Raw genomic sequence first — 23,502 nt, 5'->3', positions numbered from 1 at the left:
ACGCCGGCCATAGTAGCCTTTTGGGGGGTGAACCAACGGAAGGAAGACCTTTGTCTCTCTCTCTCTCTCTCACTGTCTAACTCTGCCTGTCAAAAAAAAAAAATCACTCCCTGTTAATGCACATTTTCTCTATTTTGCAATAGCCTGAATAAAAGCAAACCATAATTGCCCAATGCATTTGTCTTTCACAATATTATTAAATCTCAAGACTAAATTTCCAAAATGGGGAAGTTGAGCAGGAAAGACACATTTGTCATTAAACAAAACAAAAACTCAGGTCAAGGCTAACTTATGAAGGCACTTACAATAATATAATTGTTCCATGAACTTTTTAAGTGGAGAAAGATAGATGAGGTGGTAGAAATAATGTACAAATGAAGTTCCAACTCCTTTTTCTCCAGGTTTGTGCTGCTCTGTAAAGGGGATGTTAGGAGGGAATTTTCTAAATAAAACTCATTTTTGTTCCCATTGCACTTGAAAGGGATTTCACATACAGAATCTTTGTGAGCTGCAAAGTCTTGGGGTTTTTTTGTGTTTGTGGTGCAAGAAGTCTTGCTGATGGCCTTGCCAGTAGCTGGTGTGGACTGACAGCTCCTCCTGGAGGGAGAAGGCAAGGGTTGAAAGGCACCTTGGCCACGAAGGGACAGCTTCTTGAAGTTTGGGGAAGGACAGAGAGTTGAGTCCTTGGACGGCGTGCTGCTCTCCAGGCAGTACCTGTCAGGTAGAAATTAGTGTTAAATGTGACATTTAGAATTGAACAGTAAGGAGCAGAGAGCCCCATAGCCCAATGCAGCAGTTTCAGACTCTGAAAGCAAATGTTTTCACATACTTGTAAATGGAATGCTTGTCAAGAGGAGGGAGTGATTTAACCTCACTTGCTACTACCCACTGACTAGGAAAAGTATGGCACGGCAATCCTCCAGAATATATTTTTTTCTTTCAAAAATAAAACTCTATCCAATGTCATATGAAGAAGCACTTTTCATTTTGGAAGCATGGTGCAATTCTTCATAGAGCCCCAAAATTTCCACAGAAAGGACTTTTCAGTCCAATTTTGAAATCAGGTTGCCCTTCAATTGTGTAACTGCTATTAGATCCTATAAAGAAAAAAATGTTCATAGAGATATAGGGGTGGGCACTGTGGTACAGCAGTTAAGCTACCAATTAAGACGCCTATATCCTATACTGGAGTGCCAGGATTTGAATTCCATGTACACTTCTGATCCAGTTTCCAGCTGATGCACACCCCGAGTGGCTGCAGATGGTGGTTCAAGTACTTAGGTCCCTGCCACCCAAGTGAGAGACCATGATGGAGTTCTGGGCTCCTGGCTTTGACCTGACCTACCCCTAGCCATCATGAGCATTTGGAGAGTAAACCAGCAAATGGAAGATTTCTCTCTCCCTCTGTTGCTCTGCTTTCAAATAAATGAAAACGTTTTTAAAGATATAAAAAGAGGTGCTTAAATGGTATTTTCTTCAACATCTAGCTAATTATCTAATGTACCCCATATCATCCCAGTAGCACTGGCACTTTTCCTAGAATCAATGCTGTGTCACATCTCTTTAGCATCTATTCTCTTCAGCTCACTAAGTGTATTCTCTATTTTGCTGTACAAGAAGCAAGGTAGTGAAGCTAAAACACTGCAGAGCTGGATCAGATTCAAATTCCTACCTTTGCCCTGGTAGGTATGTGACCTTTGTTACATAAAGTTTACAGAGGCCATTACCTTGGACCAGCCGACTGCACTAGACCCTAACAACGAGACCACACCACACCACACCACACCACTAAGGAGTCACTTAAGCTAATGCCACCAATCAGGCTGAAATTTGACCTGGGTTAGTTTCCAAAAACAAAAACAAGACAGGAGATATCAGTCAGCCTGAGTTGGAATAAGGAGAAAATCCACTATATTTTAACCAGACAAGGAAAGCACCTTTGAAATGACCGATTCATTTTTTGTCTCTGTTTCTGCTTTCTGCCTATAAATCTAACCTCATCTGATCAGAACATCAGAACATTCATGCTATTCTACAGAATGAAGCATTGCCTGATTTTAGAATCACAAACATTCCAGAATCACCTATAAACCCAATTAGGTGTGTTCAAAGAACCTTAGACAAGTTAAATTTAACACAGTTTAACTGAGCAAAGAACCATTTGCAAACTGGGATGCTTGGAGAACCAGCACAGGTTCAGAGAACTCCGACCTGTGATGTGGTCAGGCAGCAAGTGAGGACAGAAGATGGAAGGCGAAGATAGCTTGGTGAATTACAGACGGGCATTTTGCCTTATGTGACTTCACTTGGCTGCCTGTGATTGATGGAGGCTCAGCTGCTGCAAGATTAGGTTATTTATTGGACAAGTATATATTCTGAGGATAGGCTTTCAGTCAGTTTATATACTGGACTAGGCTGTAGTTCATTAGGTAAGAACTGAGGTACAAAAGCACCCTTGGGTCAAATTTAGTTTAACTTAACAGACATCTAAACTAAGTTTGTGTTAATTTTGTCTTTTGACACCTTACTTGACCTAAACTTTGATTTCTTCATTTAAAAATAGGAATGACCATAGCACAATCTCAGAGTTTCTGTAAAGATTGAAGAAAATACAAGGAATGTATATGTAATTCTGGAAACAATAGGAACTAACTAGCTATTGCTATCACCCTGTATAGCCTTGAGTTGAGGTTCCATAAGATTAGAAGTTCCACTTGGCTTTTATTATCCCTTCAGTTAATTTTAAATATACATAAAATTCATGTACTATCTGTACAGCGCTATCAAAAATGCTGAATTCCCATCTCCAGCTCCCTTCTCCACTGACCTTCCAGTTGTGTGCACACACACGCACTCACACAGAGCAGTGGTCACTCCAGGTCTTTCATCCAAGTTCTCCCTTCCCTTTTGCTAAGCCCTCAGGCTTAGGAGTGTGCACTATGCAAGCTGACATTGTTGTTTTTTTGTTTGTTTGTTGTTGTTTTTTTTTTTTTTGACAGATAGAGTTAGACAGTGAGAGAGAGAGAGAGAGAGAAATTTCTCTCCATTGATTCACCCCCAAATGGCTGCTACGGCCGGCGCTGTGCCAATCCGAATCCAGGAGCCAGGTGTTTCTTCCCGGTCTCCCATGTGGGTGCAGGGGCCCAAGCACTTGGGCCATCCTCCACTGCCCTCCCAGGCCACAGCAGAGAGCTGGACTGGAAGAGAAGCAACCGGGATTAGAACCTGGTGCCCATATGGGATGCTGGCACGGCAGGCGGAGGGTTAACCAAGGGAGCCATGGCACCGACCCCAACATTGTGGTTTTAGACTGTAGTCTAGAAGAGAAACACAGGACCTGTGGGATGACACATGGCATAGCCAGGTATTAGTATGTGACTGGATGTATTATTGTTTATAATGCACAATAATTACTGGATATCAACTAGTTCATAAGGTTCTACATGTACATAACAGTGTTATTAAAGTGTCTAAGAATATAGGATGCTCACACTAGGATTTTTAGATAAATGAATATTATAGACTGAATACTTGTGTCACCTCCAAATTCAGGTGTTCATATCCTAACCTCCAATGTGATGGTATTAGAAGGTAGGCTAGCCGGCGCCATGGCTCAACAGGTTAATCCTCCGCCTAGCGGTGCCGGCACACCGGGTTCTAGTTCTGGTCGGGGCACCGGATTCTGTCTCGGTTGCCCCTCTTCCAGGCCAGCTCTCTGCTGTGGCCTGGGAGTGCAGTGGAGGATGGCCCAAGTCCTTGGGCCCTGCACCCCATGGGAGACCAGGGGAAGCACCTGGCTCCTGCCTACGGATCAGCGCGGTGCGCCGGCCGCAGCACGCCGGCTGCAGCGGCCATTGGAGGGTGAACCAATGGCAAAGGAAGACCTTTCTCTCTGTGTCTCTCTCTCACTGTCCACTCTGCCTGTCAAAAAAAAAAAAAAAAAAAAGAAGGTAGGCTTTTGAGAAGGATTAGGGTCCTTATAAAGGAGACTTCAGACACTTCCCTTACCCTCTTTCTGTTACGTGAGATATAACAAGAAGTTGGCAGTCTGCAACCCAGAAAAGGGTCCTCACCAGAACTTGACCACACTGGCATTCTAATTTCAGACTTCCATCCTCCAGAACTGTGACAAATAAATTTCTGATGTTCATGAGCCACCCAGTCTGTGGTGTTACGTTAGCCTGAACTGACTAACACAGTTAATATGTCTAGATCAGAAATGAATGAAAATACCTCTTTGAAAAAATATATGTATTTTTATTCTTGCAAATGATACTTTCTAGAATTTTTGCTATGTAAATTGAAGAAAATTAAATAACCAGAGTGCACAGATAATGATATGTGATGTTATGGCTTTATGTTAAAATGTTCTATACAGAACACGTTTCATATGAAAGTTCAGTGAGAATGATTTCAGGAAATGTTAAAGTCTCACTTTAAGTAACTTTTATTTTCTCTGTTGTGCCAAAAAAAGTTATTTTGGAGAGTTAAAAAGGATTTCTTGGGGCCAGTCCTGGGGCAATGTAAGTAAAGCTGCTTCCTACAGTGCCAGCATCCCATATGGGTCGCAGTTCAAGTCCGAGCTGCTCCACTTCTGATCCAGCTCCCTGATAATGTGCCTGGGAAAGCAGTAGAAGATGGCCCAAGTCCTTCGGCCTTTGTACCCACGTGGGAAACCCAGAAGAAGCTCCTGGATCCTAGCTTCATATTATCTCAGCGTTCATTTGGAGAGTGAACCAGAGGATGGAAGATCTCTCTCTCTCTCTCTGCCTCTGCCTCTCTGTAATTCTTCCTTTCAAATAAATAAATAAATATTTTTAAAAGGGGGGGTTTCTTCTCACTGTATACAACACATAAAAATATTAGGTAATATATTTTGCTAATTAGCTAGATTTAGCCATTCTATGCTGTATACATTTCAAAACATCATGTTATATACTATAAGTATGCATAATTTTATGTCAACTTAAAAAGATAAATAAAATCTTTTTAAAAACAGGTTTCTAAAATGGATTTTTTGACAGCATAAATGAATATATCATGAGCATTATATCTTCACCAGTTAAGCAAGGGAACTCATTAAGCTGCTTTCTTAAGGTGAAATTCAATACTTCCCTTATTGTCCAATTAAAGAGCAAGAGTTCCAAAATAATGAATTTGCACATTTGCAAACTTCATATTTGCAGGACTAGGTTGCTCAAAGTCAAGTGGTTTTCTAACAAGCTAGTCACATTATTTCTGAGGAAAATCAAGCCACAAAGGAGAAAAGAGAAGCTAGAAAGAGAACACAAGAAATCAAAAGCGGGGGCCAGCGCTGTTAGGAAAGTTAAGCCTCCAGCTGCAGTGCCGGCATCCCATATGGGCAGCTGTTTGGGTCCTGGCTGTTCCACTCCCAATCCAGCTCGCTGCTAATGTGCCTGGGAAAGCAACAGAAGACGGCCCAAATGCCTGGGCCCCTGTACCCACATGGGAGACTTAGAAGAAATTCCTGGTTGAAACAGAACATTATTTGTTTAAAATTCAGGCAGCAACCATTTTAAAATATTTTATTTGAAAGACAGAGATCTCCTATCTGCTGGTTCACTTCCCAAATGAGCTCAAAAGCCAGAACTGGACCCAGATAATGCCAGGATCCAGGAACTCAATCCAGGTCTCACAAGGGGATGGCAGGACCCACCTCTCTGATCCATCCTGCTGCTTCGCAGGGTGCACATTAGCAGGAAGCTGGAGTCTGGAGATCTGGGACTTGAACCCAGGTACTCTAACATGGGATGTGAGGATCCACAGTAGGGTCTTAACTGTTGTACCCAGAAACCATTTCTAACTTACTAATAATACACACATGCCAGTTATGATGTCATTACAAAACAATTTCTCTTAGGTAATAGTGGAGACACTGTAAATACTCAACACTGAGTACAGGGTGTTAAGCTCCCAGGTAGGGGTTACAATAAATATCATAAGCATGCTCTCAAGTAAGCAAACATTAACTCCTTGGAGAATACTTTCATTAATGTAGTAACTGGATTCTACCTAAGACCTTGTCCTATTACTAAACAATTATTTATTATTTATCTTCTGAATTTTTATACACATCATAGATTGCCCCATTGTTATAGAGATGTGGTACTTATAAGAGAAAGAAAATCTCCATCCTTACCCAGGATGTTTACAATTTTTGGAAACAATTAGAAAAAAAAGAACTTATATTTTAGTCCAATTTGTACTTCCACACTGGGTGTGTTTTTGTTGTTGTTTTTCATCTGAAAAGCAGAAAGCACAGAGGAGAAGGAACAAAGAAACACAATGAGAGAGCTACTATCCACTGGTTCACCATCAAAATGCCTGCAACAGTTGAGATTGGGCCAGGAAAGGCCAGGAGCCAGAAACTCCATTCACATCTTCCATGTGGCTGGCTGGAACCCTGTTGCTCAGGCCACTACCACTGCTTTCCAGCGTCTGCACTGGCACGAAGCAGAAATTGGAAGCTGGAGCCAGGTATGAAGCCCAGGCAGCCCCACATAAGACACGGGTATCTTAACTGGTACCTTAACTGCTAGGTTAAATGCCTGCCCCAGATTGGGTAACTTATAAAGAACAGAAATTTATTATCTCATACTTTCAGAGGCTGAGAAGTTCAAGACCAAGGCACTGCTGGGTCCTGTCTCTGGTCCCAAGATTGGTACCTTGGGCTAGCACTGCGGCTCACTAGGCTAATCCTCCGCCTGTGGTGCCTGTACTCCGGGTACTAGTCCCAGTTGGGGCGCCGGTTCTGTTCCAATTGCTCCTCTTTCAGTCCAACTCTCTGCTGTGGCCTGGGAGGGCAGTGGAGGATGGCCCAAGTGCTTGGGCCCTGCACCTGCATGGGGGACTGGGAGGAAGCACCTGGCTCTTGGCTTCGGATCTGCGCAGCACACCGGCCATAGTGGCCATTTGGGGGGTGAACCAACAGAAGGAAGACCTCTCTCTCTCTCTCTCTCTCTCTCTGTGTCTAACTCTACCTGTCAAAAAAAAAAGATGGTACCTTGTTGCTCCTCTCTGTTTCTGATCCAGCTTCCTGCTACTATACCTGGAAGACAGTAGATGATGGCTCAAATACTCTTCCCCCATTGGAGACAGGGATAGAGTTATGGCTTCTGGCTTTGGGCTGGCCAGTCCCAGCTGTTGAGGCATTTGGAGAGTGAACTAGCATATGGAAGACCTCTTTCTCTGTCTCCTCTTTCTGTCACTCTGCCTTTCAAATAAATAAATAAACCTAAAAAGCAAAAAAGTTGGAGATCTTGAATCTTTTCTCTTGAATTTCTAAACACCCTGGATTCATGCGCTTATACACATTGTATATTTACGTAAACATAGGACTTGCTTCTCTAGTAGAATTAGAACAACCCATTGCATAAAAAATTCTTAGAGGGGCCAGAGTTGTGGCGTAGCATGTGGAGACACTGCCTACAGTGCTGGCACCCCATGTGGGCCCTGATTCGAGTACCAGCTGCTCTACTTCCAATCCTTCTCTGCTGTGGCCTGGGAAAGCAGTGAAAGATGGCCCAGGACCTTGGGCCCCTTCACCAGCATGGGAGACCCAGAAGAAGCTCCTGGTTCCTGGCTTCAGATCGGCACAGCTCCAGCCATTGTAGCCATCTGGGGAGTGAGCCAGCAGATGGAAGACCTCTCTCTCTCTTTGCCTCTGCCTCTCTGTAACTCTGCCTTTCAAATAAAGAAATAAATCTTTAAAAAAATTCTTAGAAAACTAATACAGGTGACACCTTATGCCATATTATTGCACAACAGCATATTTCTTTTTTTAAAGTAGTATAGTGATTTTTTTTTTTTTTTTGACAGGCAGAGTGGACAGTGAGAGAGAGACACAGAGAGAAAGGTCTTCCTTTGCCATTGGTTCACCCTCCAATGGCCGCCGCGGCCGGCACGCTGCAGCTGGCGCACAGCGCTGATCCGAAGGCAGGAGCCAGGTGCTTCTCCTGGTCTCCCATGGGGTGCAGGGCCCAAGGACTTGGGCCATCCTCCACTGCACTCCTGGGCCACAGCAGAGAGCTGGACTGGAAGAGGGGCAACCGGGACAGAATCCGGCGCCTCGACCGGGACTAGAACCCGGTGTGCTGGCATCGCTAGGCGGAGGATTAGCCTGTTGAGCAACGGCGCTGGCTGTATAGTGATTTTTTTAACAAAAATATTTATTTATTTATTTATTTATTGATTGATTGATTTTGAAAGTCAGAGTTAGAGAGACAAATTCTCCATCCACTGGTTCATTCCCTGGATGGCTACAACGACCTGGGCTGGGCCTAGTGGAAGCCAGGAGCCAGGAGCTTCATCTAGGTCTCCCACGTGGGTGGCAAGGGCCCAAGCACTTGGACTATCCTCTGCTGCTTTTCCCAGGACATTAGCAGGGAGCTGGACTGGAAGTGGAGCAGCCAGGACACAAACTGGCACGCATACAGCATGGTGGAGTTGCAGACAGTGGTTTTACCTGCTATGCCAGGCCCCAATACTAAGTGAGAGTAGAAAAAGAGGATAGTCAATCTACCCCAGGCCTTGATTCTAAGGATGCTGACTTGGTGACTGTCAAATCAGTAATCAACAGTAACAGAAGAACAGAGATTCAGTAAGGTGTCATTAAACGATGCATAGAGTGTAAGCACTTTACATCTACATGAGTGAGCCCTTATGTATCACCCTGTCTGGTAAGTATTACTATGAGCTGGAAAGTAATGATATGAGTATTACATCCCACCTATGAAAGAGTGAAGCCTGGGAAAACAGTCACCACAAAGCAGTCAGGATTCAAGTCAGTCAGTGTGACTCCAGAGCCTGCATGTGTACTTACTATGTAGAGAAAAATATCACAGCTCTCTTTTCCTACATTCAACCAAGAAATCCGTCTTGTTAGAGAAAAATGTAAGCTTCACTTTCTTAGGTTTTTCTCCTTCCATTTTTCTAAGATGTACAAATAAGTGTATACATTCTAAGTTCTTAAGAACACCAAGTTGGTCAGCTGTAAATTCTGTTTATTTAAGAGATCAGCTGGGGTGGTCACTGTAGCACAGTGTGTTATGCCACCACTTGGGGACATCCACATCCCATATCAGAGTAAAGTTTTCAGTCTTGGCTCCTCTACTTCCAACCCAGCTTCCTGCTAATGTGCCTGGGAAACAGTGGACAATGGTCCAAGTACTTATATTCTTGCCATCCATGTAGGAGAACCAGATGGAGTTCTGGATTCCAGGATTCCTGTCTTCAGCCTGGGCTGCCCCAGGCTGTTACAGGCATTTCAGGAGTAAACCAGTGGATGAACGATAGTGCGTGCTCTCTCTCTCTCTCTTACTTGGCCCTTCAAATAAATGAATAAACCTTAAAAAATTAAACAAAGACCTTTCCACAAGTTTATCTCTGTATTTGCCATGTACTGTGTTTAGAAAACCTACTTTCAGGAAGGGGCTGGAGTTGTGGTTCAACAGGTTAAGCTGCCTGTGACACTGGCATCCCATGAGTGCCACTTTGACTCCAGCTTCCTATTAATATGCCTAGGAAGGCAGCAGAAGATGGTCCAAGGGCTTGGATCCCTGCCACACCTCTGGGAGACCTGGATGGAGTTCTAGGCTCCTGGCTTTGGCATGGCCTAGCCAAGACATTGCAGGCATTTAGGGAGTAAACCAATGGATCTCTCCCTACCTTTTAAATAAATGAAAATAAATAAATAAAATGGAAAGCAAAATAATTGTTCTAAAAATAGATAAAAGCAATAGTATCTTTTTAAAAATTCAACCTAGAAAATATGGACTTAGTAGACCCAGACTAAAGCTAAGTATTGTCACTTCACATTCTGGCCATTTAGTGAGTGAAGTGAACCAGCAGATGGACACACACACACATTCACACACCCCATGTATATGTACATAAAATATATATTTCTCATACATACGAATTTCTCTCTATATATATAAATATATATAAACTGCTTTCAAACTTTCTTTAGCTAATTACCATTAAGGACTACAGATTCACATAAATTAAGATCAAAATCTACCCTGGGGGGTAGGCATTTGGTGCAGATACCACATGAGGTCTCAGATCTTCTATCAAAATGTCTGGGTTCAGGCCAGTGCTGCGGCTCAATAGGCTAATCCTCCACCTTGTGGCGCCAGCACACCAGGTTCTAGTCCCAGTCGGGACGCCGGATTCTGTCCCGGTTGCTCCTATTCCAGGCCAGCTCTCTGCTGTGGCCCGGGGAAGGCAGTGGAGGATGGCCCAAGTACTTGGGCCCTGCACCCGCATGGGAGACCAGGGGAAGTACCTGGCTCCTTGCTTCGGATCAGCGCAGTGCGCCGGCCGCAGCAGCCATTGTGGGTGAACCAACGGAAAAAGGAAGACCTTTCTCTCTGTCTCTCACTGTCCACTCTGCCTGTCAAAAAAAAAAAAAAAAAAAAAAAAGTCTGGGTTCAAATCTCAGTACTGCTTCCAATGCTAGCTTCCTTCCAGTGTGTACCCTGGGAAGCAGCAGGTGACAGCTCAAGTACTTGGGACTCTGCCACCCATGTGGGAGACTTAGATGGAGTTCCCAGCTCCTGGCTTTGGCCTGACATGGCTCCGGTCATTGCAGGCATTTAGGGAATAAACCAATGGATGAAAGATCTCTCCCTATCTTTTAAATAAATAAATAAAATGGAAAGTAAAATAATTGTTTTAAAAATAAACAAAAACAATAGTATCTTTTAAAAAATTCAACCTAGAAAATATGGACTTAGCAGACCCAGACTAAAGCTAAGCATTGTCACTGTTATTTTTCCCCTTGTATTATTCAAAGTGAAGTTAATTAAATTTATATAGTGCTGGCACTACTAGTTTCAATATTCCTCTATATTTTTAATACTCTCAAACAGTACCTTTAGGAAACTCTTAAGTCACAAGACATTTTCTCCTAAAAAATTATTTTGTTGAAATACCCACTTGTGTTTCCTCCTATGAAATGTCTATGAATACACAAAACTGTGCACTAATGAAGAGCTACCCTAAATACCCTAAATACCGATCTCATTATCAGCGATCACTGGTCTGTTTCCTATCCCTCAGGTGTTTCAAGCCCTGTTGTTTACTACTACCTTGAAAAGTAAGCATACTTATGTAAGTCTGGTGTCCCAAGATAACAGCATCCTCCTTATGACCTGGGGCTTCTCATAATTAGGCCTAAAACTTCACACCAAGGAGGTGTTTCAAAGCTCTGTATATGACAGCACACTTTCATCCCTTAATTAGTGTTTTCTAATTCTGATTCAAATGTTTAATTACACAGACGACAGTGCTTGAAAACTGTGAGAGTTCCCTCCTTACCTTTATTTGTTAGCTACCCCTCCCCTCCCTTCTGTGTGGAACACCCAGAAGCTGCCCTGTTTTTAAAGCCCCTGATGCTTTGGCAGTGGTGAGTGTTGTTCATTAGTGAACCATTTATTCAAGCTGGGAAGTCAGAGGCCTTCTCCAGGATTTTTAAAATTTGATGTAAGAAAGTGTTTCAGTTAGCCTTTGTCTAGTGGTTGGAGCTGTAAAATGTGACTTTGAGACAAGTGGAGATGGTCTACCATACCCTGGAGGATGCAGGATTCAACAACAGAAAATGAAGCTGACACACAAGTATCAGAGACAGAGTTCCCTGACACTCAGGCCCCTGGTTCCTAGCCTCACTCTTACCATTCCTACATTCTCGTGGTTTAGTCTTGCTCACTATGGTACAACCTCAAATGGAGCCCAGAGCCCAGGGATCAGAGTATGCCAGTTTAGGTAGATAGTTAGATTGACATCTATCTCTGTATCAGTCTATCCATCTGTTAAATGACATGCCTTAGTAATTTCAATAAATTCCCCATTTGCCCTAAGCTGGATTTCAACATACTTTCACAGAGTTCTAACTTCCAACAATAACCAAAATAACTACTGAAAACATTCATTAGAAAACTCCTTTACTTTCCTAAATTGCAGGAAAACAATGAGATCATCAGAGCATGCTGGAAGATTCTGGTAATTATATGCCAAAATGTGCAATGAAGACTAGTAATTCTGGAAGCATGCAGATGGCTGTCACTGGAAGTGCCTTTCTCTCAAAGCTCCTACCAAGGCAGAGAATCCTCCTCCAAGAAGTTCATAAACCACAACAGTGAAAGTAAATCAGCCTCTTCAAAACATGGTTTGTTATTATATAGATTCAGAGCAATTCACACTCTTGTAAGCCTACACAATGCAAGCCAGCCTAAGTTGTAAAGAATGCTACTTATTCAACAAATAGTAAACACCTATTATGTCCCAGGCTCTGGGCCAACACTAGAAATTTATCAGCATGCAAGAATATCTAGGTCTTATATTCTAATGGGAAGGCAGGCTACAAACAACAAATGTGTAATCAAAGCTAACAAAAGTGCTATGAAGGAGCCAACGTTGCAGTGGGTAAAACTGCTGCCTGAGACATCATCATCCCACATGACCACTGGTTCACTTCCAATCCAACTCCCTGCTAATGGCCTGAGAAAAGCAGCAAAAGATGGCCCAAGTGCTTCAGCCCCTGCCACCAATATGGGACACCTGGCTGAGGATCCTGGTCCCTGGCTTCGCCTGGTTCTGCCTCAGCCTTTGCAGCCAACTGGGGTGTAAACCAGCATATGGAAGATTCTCTCTCTCTGTAACTCTGACTTTCAAATAAATAATTTTTAAAAAGTGCTATGAAATAACAGAGCACTAGGGAAAAAAACCTGTATTTGCTGGAGGTGGTAAACTCAGACCAGATGATCAGGTAAAATCCAGTGGGGACATTGCAGATAAGATGTGAAGGGTGAGAAAGAGTGAGCTGGGTGAACGATAATGTTAAGAAAGGAAAAGAAGTGCAAAGGTCTGAGCTAGAAAGGGTTTGAGGTGTTCTGGCCAGTATGATGAGTGAAAGGTGACCTGGCATGAAATAAAGCTGCAGCAGTAAGCAAAGGGCAGGCCTTGCGGGGATGGCCAGACACAGTAAAAGGTTTTATTTGCTGTGCAATGGAACACCACTGAATTTTTTTTTCTTTTGGAGAGGGAGAAGGAGAGGGAGGGAGAGGAGGAGGAGGAGAGGTGGGGGAGGGGGAGACGTTGAAAGGTTTTAAGTAAGAAGGGAACATTTTCAAAAGATCACTTTGGTTTTAGGATGGATAATAGATGGGTGGGGAGATAGGTGGTGGAGAGGTACTGGAAATGGAATTGGGGAGGGTGGTCAGAGGTACAGGAGTACAGGTGACAATGACAGTGGCTTGTACTGGGTGTACTGGTAGTAGAAACTGAGAGAAGCTAGCAATTAGGGATAGATTATGGGTATAGACCTCAAGGGTCTCAATAATCTAGGAGAAGACCAGTCAGTGGAGAAAATCTAAACCAGTAACTCCCCAACCTTGGTAGCCAGCTAGCAGAACCATCTAGGAAATGACCAGAAACCAATTGCTGAGCACATCCCTGAAGATGGGGATTCAGTAGTCTGGAGTATAGCCTAAGAGTCAGCACTCTCCACCAGTGCTTGAGAAACTCTGATACATGGCCAGTCTTGAAAACTGAATTTTTGCTGTTACTCTAGGTCATCTTTATTCCCACTCCTACCCCCAAGCTGGGCTGACTCCTCATATAGCCTACATAGTCAGCACATGTTAAGATTGTAATTAATGGCCGGTGCCGCGGCTCACTAGGCTAATCCTCCACCTGCGGCGCTGGCGCCCCAGGTTCTGGTCCCAGTTGGGGCGCCGGATTCTGTCCTGGTTGCTCCTCTTCCAGTCCAGCTCTCTGCTGTGGCCCAGGAAGGCAGTGGAGGATGGCTCAAGTACTTGGGCCCTGCACCCACATGGGAGACCAGGATAAGCACCTGGCTCCTGGCTTCGGATCGGCACAGTGCGCTGGCCGTGGCAGCCATTTGGGGGATGAATCAACAGAAAGGAAGACCTTTCTCTCTCTGTCTCTCTCTCTCTCTCACTGTCTAACTCTGCCTGTCAGAAAAAAAAAGGTTGTAATTAATCTCAATGCAACAATACCACATTAGGAAGCAGCAATGAGTGTTTCAGATTTTGGACTCCTAGCCGCAAATTCAAGTCCCTGAGACCAATTTAATTCCTAACAGCAAGAGTTCTTGGGGATCAATGGGCTTTTGTGTTCAGTTGGTTTATCTAACCAACTTTGTTTTGGATATTGAACTCTGTTAAGATTTTCTAACGATGTGTGTGGCTTTTTGTTTTTGTAGAAGTCAAAATCTCAGGCATTCATGAATATTTGATAATCAGGGTCCTTCTAAGCTTCCAAATTATCTTTATTAACCTAGTCCAGAACTGGAATTGGTGAGTAGGTCTGAAATAGCAGGTTCCAAGAGCAGAAGCCAAGGCACGGGGATGTACACTGCCCCTCATCCCCTAGGATTTCCAACAGTCATCTCCCCCGTGAACCAGCACAAATAAATATATGTGCTACATAAAAACAATGCAGCTGTACCTGCCAAGGGAAAAGGAGTCTCCAGCCATCCTGAATAAGTATACAGTCTAAATAAATGGGTTCTCTCAACTCCTCTACTCTTGCCCCAAAGATCCTCTTTTAGAAATTCCAGAATCATCACTGTTTCCAAGAGGAATCTAATACCAATCCAAATTCTTGTCCATATATACTGAAGTAAGTGTCAAATTTTACCGGTTTTCTTCCACTTGCAGCCGAGATGGAATAGTACAAACCAGACATACCCTCCCACCTGATACAACCAAAAAACTGGACAAAATACCGAAGTAGGAAAAATAGGTTAAGACATCAGGAAAAAAAACACTGAGCTTTGAGAGACAGGAAGCAATTCATGGTGAAACCCAACAGTTGCCCCAGTTTATCACCTTGAAAAATTTCCAGGCCCCAGTGTAGGGAGAACAACATACAGGTATAATTTACTGTGTGTCAATTATACATCAATAAAGCTGCTAAAATTCTACTAATAGAGATTCTTTCCTAGGGCTGCTAGCTTTGATGTTTGTTAAAATGGAAGTCCCACAGAGGGGTAACCATTTAAAATCAGTATTGAGCTATCACACTATGATAAAAACCCAAACCCAAACAATAAAACCAATAAAAACACAAAATTTTGTGCTTACCAGAGAAGGTTAGAGATAGGACCACACAGGGAAGGGAGAAAGAACACAGGATGGGGGGAATGGAAACCAACTGGACCACCTGACAGGTGTGTTGAGTATTGGGACCACTGGAGTGGTTCACAAGAAATGTAGAGCAATGTTTCTAGTTGCCACAATAAACAGCAAACATTACTGGCACTTTTTTTTTTTTTTTTTTTTTTTTGACAGGCAGAGTGGACAGTGAGAGAGAGAGACAGAGAGAAAGGTCTTCCTTTTGCCATTGGTTCACCCTCCAATGGCCGCCGCGGTAGCGCGCTGCGGCCGGCGCACCGCGCTGTTCCGATGGCAGGAGCCAGGTGCTTATCCTGGTCTCCCACGTGGCTCAACAGGCTAATCCTCCGCCTTGCGGCGCCGGCACACCGGGTTCTAGTCCCGGTCGGGGCACCGATCCTGTCCCGGTTGCCCCTCTTCCAGGCCAGCTCTCTGCTGTGGCCAGGGAGTGCAGTGGAGGATGGCCCAAGTGCTTGGGCCCTGCACCCCATGGGAGACATTACTGGTACTTAACGGATACTAGCAAGGGAAGCTCAACTCCCACAAAGTGTGGAATTGTTCCACAGGACCATAAATGGTGCCCTACAAAATGTCAATAGCACCCTACTGGGAAACCCTGGTGAAAGAATTCAACTGTACAGGCTGTTGGTCTCCTCCTCAATACCAGCATTAGAAAGGGATGTTGGTGCGCATTTAGAGCTAGGAGGGGGCTTCAAAAGGATCATGGGAACAATTTAAAACAACAAGTTTATTTTCATGTAAGAAATGATTGAGAGGCCTGTGTGTGGCACACCAGGTTAAGTCACTGCTTGAAACATCGCATCCCATTTAGGTGTCAGTTTGAGTCTCAGCTGCTCTACTTCTCATCCAGCTTCCTGCTTGTGCATGTTGAAAAAGCAGTAGAAAATGGGCCTCTGCCACTCATGTGGGAGGCAAGGATAGAGTTCCAGTCTCCTGGCTGTTGTAGCCATTTGGGGAGTAAATCAACAGATGGAAAATCAATAAGTCTCTCCCCCCCAACTCCCATCACTCTACCTTTCAAATAAATAAGTAAATATTTTTAAAAGAGAGAAATGGGGGGAGGGGTCGGCACCATGGTGCAGTATGTTAATCCTCTGCCTGCGGCGCCAGCATCCCATATGGGTGCCGGTTCTGCTCCCAGCTGCTCCTCTTCCAATCCAGCTCTCTACTGTGGCCTGAGAAAGCAGTAGAAGATGGCCCGGGTCCTTGGGCCCCTGCACCCATATGTGAGACCGGGAAGAAGCTCCTGGCTCCTGGCTTCAGATCTGCACAGCTCTGGCCGTGGTGGTCCTTTGGGGAGTGAACCAACAGAAGGAAGACCTCTCTCTGTCTTTCCCTCTCACTGACTGTAGCTCTACCTCTCAAATAAATAAATAAAATCTTTAAAAATTAGAGAGAGAGAGAGAAATAGGGGCCAACACTGTGGCACAGTAGGTTAAGTATCCGCCTGCAGTGCCACATCCCATATGGAGTCCAGGATGTTTCACTTCTGATGTAACTCCCTGCTGATGGCTTGAAAAAGTAGCAGAGGATGGCCCAAGTACTTGGACCCTTGCACCTGCGTGGGAGACCTGGAAGAAGCTCCTGGCTCCTGGCTTTGGATCAGCCCAGCTCTGGCTGTTGCAGCCATTTGGGGAGTGAACCAGCAGATGGAAGACCTCTCTCTCTCTCTCTTTCTCTCTCTCTCTCTCTCTCTCTCTCTCCCTGTAACTCTGCCTCTCCGTAGTGGGTAAAGCCACTGTCTGCAATGCTGGCATCCCATATGGGTGCCAGTTAATGTCCTGGTTGCTCAACTTTCTATCCAGCTCCCTGCTGGTGGCCTCAGAAGGCAGCAGAGGATGGCCCAAGCGCTTGGGCCCCTGCTCCCATGTGAGACACCAGGGAGAAGTTCATAGCTTTTGGCTTCAGTCTGGCCCAGCCCCGGCCATAGAGGCCATTTGAGGAGTGAACCAACGGACGGAAGATCTCTCTGTGTCTCACTCTCACTCTCTGTAATTCTGTATGTCAAATAAATACAATAAATCTTTAAAATGAGAGAAATGGTTAAAATCCTGTAAAACAAATTGAGATGTGTTCCAAGTAGGGGGGAAAAGACTTCCTAAACCACTTTGGGTTTTGAAGGAAAGGCGATTATAATGCTGACTGTGGTCCTGCTGTGCAAACTGTGAGAGAAGATGAGAAGGAGGAAGGGGCGGTATGAGAAGGCCCCTTCCTAGCAGCGTAAGCAGATCAGCGTGTCACCCCACAGGTGTCTGAATCCTCCCCACGCTGGCCTCACTTCTCCCAGACGGCATTTACAATGCTTCTCTAACTTGGACATTTCCCATCGGCCATGATCTGTTTTTCAGGGCCCACAACACATATTAATTTTCTTGTATTATTATTGATTTATTTGAGAGACAGAGGGTAAGACAGAGACAGAGACAAAGAGAAATACAGACAGAAAAGGGTTCACATGGGAACTATCCAAATGCCTACAACAGCTTGGGCTGGGACAGTCGAAGTCAGGTGTTTGGGGACTCAATCCGGGTCTTCCATGTGGATGACAGAGACACAACTACTTAAGCCATTACCTGCTGCCTCCCAGAGTGCACATTAATAGGAAGCTGAAATTGGGAATGGAGTCAGGACTTAGACCCATGGCTCTAATATGGAATATGGCATCATTACTCTAGGTCAAATGCCTGTTCTCACATTAATTTTCCCTCTGCCTATGTGTCCATTCACAGCCAGCTCTTAGAATCCTAAGTTCCCCTCCTCTTTCTAATGTAGAGGTACTTAAAGTATATAATAGTATCATACTTCAACCTTGGAAATTCCTCTTTAAATTTACCAACAAATGTCACTCTTACTTCCAGACTGAAATTGCAACTGCCCAATGAAACTCTCCCCAGAAAAGGCCCACCAGGACCTCAGAATCAACCTGTCTAACCCAGTACCCAGGCTTGCTCCTACCTGACATCCTTACTTCTTTGAAGGGCATCACCATTCAATGACATCTGTAAACAACCAGAAACTCCAATATGGGTGGTAAAAGTCTTTCTTTCCAAGGTTGGTTGACTGATTTGAAAGGCAGCATGACAGAGAGAGATCTTCCACCCACTGGTTCACTTGCCAAATGGCTGCAAAAGCCAGATCCAAGCCAGGCCAAGGCCAGGAGCCAGGAACTCCATCCTGGTCTCCCACATGTGTGGCAGATCCTCAAGCACCTAGACCATCTTCTGCTGCCTTCCCAGGTGCATCAGCAAGAAGCTGGATAAGAAGCAGAGCAGCCAGAATTTGAACCAGCACTCTGATAAGGAATGCAGGCATCACAAGAGGTGACTTAACCTACTGTGCTACAAGGACAGCCCCAGAGGTAGGCTTCTTAATTTCCATGCCAAACACCTACTAGTAAATTTAAATTTAATCAATTATTTATTTATAGCATGACTTATATATATGCAGTTGAAATGAGAAAAATTACAGTTTACTATTTAACTAACTGGATTTCAATTTAGGAGAAAGTTCTCTCAAAATACCTTCTTCATTATTGCATATTGAGAAAACAGAACTCAATCCAAAGCCATTAGTAGAAGAAAAGCATGGGGGCCGGCGCCATGGCTCACTTGGTTAATCCTCCGCCTGCGGTGCCAGCATCCCATGTGGGCACTGGGCTCTAGTCCCGGTTGATCCTCTTCCAGTCCAGCTCTCTGCTGTGGCCTGGGAGGGCAGAGGAGGATGGCCCAAGTGCTTGGGCCCTGCACCCGCATGGGAGACCAGGAAGAAGCACCTAGCTCCTGGCTTCAGATCGACATAGCTCCAGCCACAGCAGCCATTTGGGGGGGGTGAACCAACAGAAGGAAGACCTTTCTCTCTGTCTCTCTCTCTCTCTCTCACTGTCTGTAACTCTATCTGTCAAATAAATAAATAAATAAAACGAAAAGCATGAATAAAAACAAATTGTCATATAAAATATCTTTTGGCTAACACATTACAAACATATTCCAAACAACAATCTCACCTGAGAGAGGATTCATTCGGACTTCTAGGCTCTTTGCTTTTCCAAAAGACAAGGCCATTATTCTCTTCCTTAACTTAAAAAAAAAAAAAGTTATTTGGCCATTAATTAAATAATTTTATTGAGTATATGAAGAAGACATATTCACATGTACTGATTTAATGATAGTTCAAAATTATAAGCCTGACAGCATGATGGAGAAAAAAGAACATTGGTTTAAATGCTAAAACATGTGCTCAAGTTCAGACTCTTCCAATAAACATGTGTGTGAACTTCACGAGTTCCGATTTTCTTCTGGCTTTTTTTTTTTTTTTTTTTTTTTTTTTTTTTTTTTTTGACAGGCAGAGTGGATAGTGAGAGAGACAGAGAGAAAGGTCTTCCTTTTTGCCATTGGTTCATCCTCCAATGGCTGCTGCGGCCGGCGCATCATGCTGATCCGAAGCCAGGTGCTTCTCCTGGTCTCCCATGCGGGTGCAGGGCCCAAGCACTTGGGCCATCCTCCACTGCCTTCCTGGGCCATAACAGAGAGCTGGCCTGGAAGAGGGGCAACCGGGATAGAATCCGGCGCCCCGACCGGGACTAGAACCCGGTGTTCCGGCGCCGCAAGGCGGAGGATTAGCCTGTTAAGCCACGGCACCAGCCTTCTTCTGGCTTTAATATCTTAATTTGTAAAAATGAAGATGGGGGCCAGTGTTGTAGAATAGTGGGTAAAGTCACCGCCTGTGACACAGGCATCTGGGCACTGGTTCGTGTCCTAGCTGTTCCACTTCCAATTCAGCTTGCTGCTAATGGCCTGTGAAAGGTAGTGGAAGATGGCTCAAGTATTTGGGTCCCTGCCACAAAGTGGGAGACCTGGATGAAACTCCTGGTTCCTGGCTTTGGCAGGGCCCAACGCTGGCCACTACAGCTACCTGGGAAATGAACCAGTGGATGGAAGCGCTATCTCTCTATCTCTCTTTCTCTCTCTCTCTCTGTAACTCTGACTTTCAACACAAATAAAATATACCTTTTTTAAAAATAAAAATGAATATGGTAATTTTGTGAATGAAAATGAGATAATATGTATAAAGATGACTTAGTTGCATGATGCCTGGTGGAGTGGGTGCAAAATAAATATTAGCTTCATTTAAAGTAAAAGCTGCCCTTCTTCTGATCCAGCTGTCTGCTAATGGCGTAGGAAAGCAATGGACCAAGTGCTTGGGCCCCTGCATCCATGTGGGAGACCTGGAAAAATCTCCTGGCTCCTAGCTTTGGATCAGCCCAGCTCTGGCTGTTGTGGCCATTTGGGGAGTGAATGAGAGGATGAAAGACCTTTCTCTCTGTCTCTCCCTCTCTCTGTAACTCTGCCTCTCAAATAAAAAATAAATAAATACAATAAAACAAAATCTTAAAAAATTATTTTAAAGTAAAATCAAAGAACCAGTCATAATTTACATCAAGAAAACTGTCACATCATCCTCATTATGAGTGTATCTTGGTTAAGATATTCTTATCTCTAGGTATTCTGAACAAGAACTGAATTCACATTTCCATAAACTACTGCATGGGGTCAGTATTGGCTATGCATTCAACCTCCAATGGAAACCCAGCATTCCCTGTCTGAACTCCTCCCCTTCTCTGAGGAAGAAGAGAGACTGAGTCAAGGATGCAAGAGCCAACCACAGCACTAGGGTGGGAAAGGCGGGAAGCCCTTGATCCCACAGAGAATTCTTGACCAGGGTTTCCCTGGCTCTCTTAGCTGTGTCCTCCCTTGGTGCACTTGTTTCCATTTCCTCCCTGACCTTCCCTTCCTTTTTTCAGTTTATTTTTCTTTTGAGGTAAAATTTGAGAAGATAGAATGAAAATATTGAGTGTATTTTCACTGACTTTGGCTATTTCCTTGTGAACGGCTCTGAACAGCTCTTCTGTCTCATTTATGCGTGTCTGAGAGACCAAGACACCTCAAACTTGAGAGAAAGAACTCCCGCACTTCAGAGGGCCAGAGACAGTATAGGAAGGGATCTATAGAGACATGGAATACACGGGCCACTACAGCTTGCTCTGGTCCAGGCATGAGAAGACAACCCAGAAATCAAAGACAACCAGGGGATTTGAGACAAAGGCCAGATGAAGGTAACATTCTTAAGAAACCTACAGCTGTAGAAGATACTGTTGGAAGCGTCAAAGTGTCGTCGTGGTTGGTGTGGTCTACACATGTATGTGAATCCCCACAACTCATATATTGGAACATAACACCCAATGTGATACTATTAAGAGGTAAGGTCTTTGGGGAAGTGATTAAACTATGAAAGACCTGCCCTTACGACTAGGATTAGCGCCCTTATAGAAGAGGCTGACAGGAGCAGCCAAGTCCATTCTACTCCTTCACTGTGTAAGACACAGAGTTCCTACGGAGTCCTTCAGTCCTTTAGTACAATCTGTATCAGATGGCATGTTAGTAGTGCTGACCTACTGAGGGACGTTTTTCACAAGGGACACTACAAAAATGATACGTCTGCTTTTTCAGTTGGAAGAAGTTTTATTACACTTATCAGAATCCTATTCCTGTAGAAAAGAGTTTCAAGCTTCCAGTTATAAAAACAAAACAAAACAAAACAACAAAAACAACAAAACTGTCTACTAAACCTGAGAGAATTGTCAGCACCTTGTGATTCTTGTCTCAGGACACGTCATTGTTTTTAGAGAAAGCCTAGGTTTTAGTTTACACATGCATACACACACACACACAGAGCTTGTGGACAAATGGAATCAAAAGGTAAGCTTATGGGTGGGGCATCTGACCTAGAGGTAAAGATATCAGTTAGGACACCTGCATTCCATATCAGAGCACCCAGCAATGTCCGGCTCTGACTCCAGTTTCCTGGAGTTTCCTGCTAATGCAGACCCTGGGATGCAGTGGTGATGGCTCAAGTAGTTCTGTCTCTGCTGCCCAGAAACGAGACCTGAACTGGGTTCCTGGCTCCTGGCTTTAGCCCCAGCCCAACCACACTCATTGTGGGCATCTGGGGACAAACCAACAGATGAGAGCTCTCTTTCTTATCTGTCTGTCTGTCTTTCCTAAGTAAATGATTTCTGTAAATAAAAAAATTTTTAAATCATCAATAGTTCTGTGCATAATATGCATTTTTATGAATTTTTAAGAACCCCCCAGGTATGGATTTCAAAATCTTCTGTACCAAAATTATCTTTGTTTCATTGTGAAAAATAAATTTTTTTTGACAGGCAGAGTGGACAGTGAGAGAGAGAGAGAGACAGAGAGAAAGGTCTTCCTTTTTCCGTTGGTTAACCCCCCAAGTGGCCGAAACGGCCCGCGCGCTGCGGCCAGCACACCACGCTGATCTGAAGCCAGGAGCCAGGTGCTTCTCCTGGTCTCCCATGCAGGTGCAAGGCCCAAGCACTTGGGCCATCCTCCACTGCACTCCCAGGCCACAGCAGAGAGCTGGACCGGAAGAGGAGCAACCAGGACAGAATCCGGCACCCCAACCGGGACTAGAACCCAGGGTGCCAGCACCGCAGGCGGAGGATTAGCCTCGTGAGCCCCACGCCGGCCAAAAATAAATATTTTTAAATTCTGTTTTCCATAAACTTTAAAAAATATTTATTTATTTATTTATTTGAAAGGCAGAGTTACAGACAGAGGGGGTGACAGGGCGAGAGATCTTCCATCCACTGGTTCACTCCCCAAATGGCTGTAACAGCCAGAGATGCGCTGATCAAAAGCCAGGAGCCAGGAGCTTCTTCTGGGTTTCCCACATGGGTACAGGGGCCCAAGTGCTAGGACCATCTTCCACTGCTTTCCCAGGCCATTAGCAGGGAGCTGGATTGGAGCAGCCAGGACTTAGGCTAATACCCATATGGGATGCCAGCACCGCAGGCAGAGGCTTAACCTACTATACCATGGTGCTGGCCCCTTCCATAAACTTTATTTATTTATTTATTTTTTGACAGGCAGAGTGGATAGTGAGAGAAAGAGAGAGACAGAGAGAAAGGTCTTCCTTTTTGCCGTTGGTTCACCCTCCAATGGCCACTGCGGCCGGCACATCTCGCTGATCCGAAGCCAGGAGCCAGGTGCTTCTCCTGGTCTCCCATGCGGGTGCAGGGCCCAAGGACTTGGGCCATCCTCCACTGCCTTCCCAGGCCATAGCAGAGAGCTGGCCTGGAAGAGGGGCAACCGGAATAGAATCAGGCGCCCCAACCGGGACTAGAACCCGGTGTGCTGGCGCCGCAAGGCGGAGGATTAGCCTGTTAAGCCACGGCGCCAGCCAACCCTTCCATAAACTTTAAAAAAAAAAAAAAAAAAAAACAAACAAAGAAACAAAG

The 23,502-nt window shown here is 44.5% G+C and overlaps 1 protein-coding gene across 1 annotated transcript in view; it reads right to left on the bottom strand.

Moving 5' to 3' along the window:
* The window catches only part of C10H12orf56 (chromosome 10 C12orf56 homolog), a 101,155-nt gene that overhangs the window by 31,541 nt on the left and 46,112 nt on the right, over nucleotides 1–23,502 (bottom strand). The window contains 2 exon segments of the mRNA XM_062202086.1: nucleotides 306–714; nucleotides 19,186–19,258. Of these exon segments, the coding sequence (XP_062058070.1) occupies nucleotides 306–714; nucleotides 19,186–19,258 (482 nt within the window).

The sequence above is a fragment of the Lepus europaeus genome, chromosome 10 (genome assembly GCF_033115175.1).
Source record: "Lepus europaeus isolate LE1 chromosome 10, mLepTim1.pri, whole genome shotgun sequence".
Taxonomy (NCBI): domain Eukaryota; kingdom Metazoa; phylum Chordata; class Mammalia; order Lagomorpha; family Leporidae; genus Lepus; species Lepus europaeus.
Note: the sequence above shows the minus strand (reverse complement) of the source record. Positions and strands in the feature narration are given on the sequence as shown.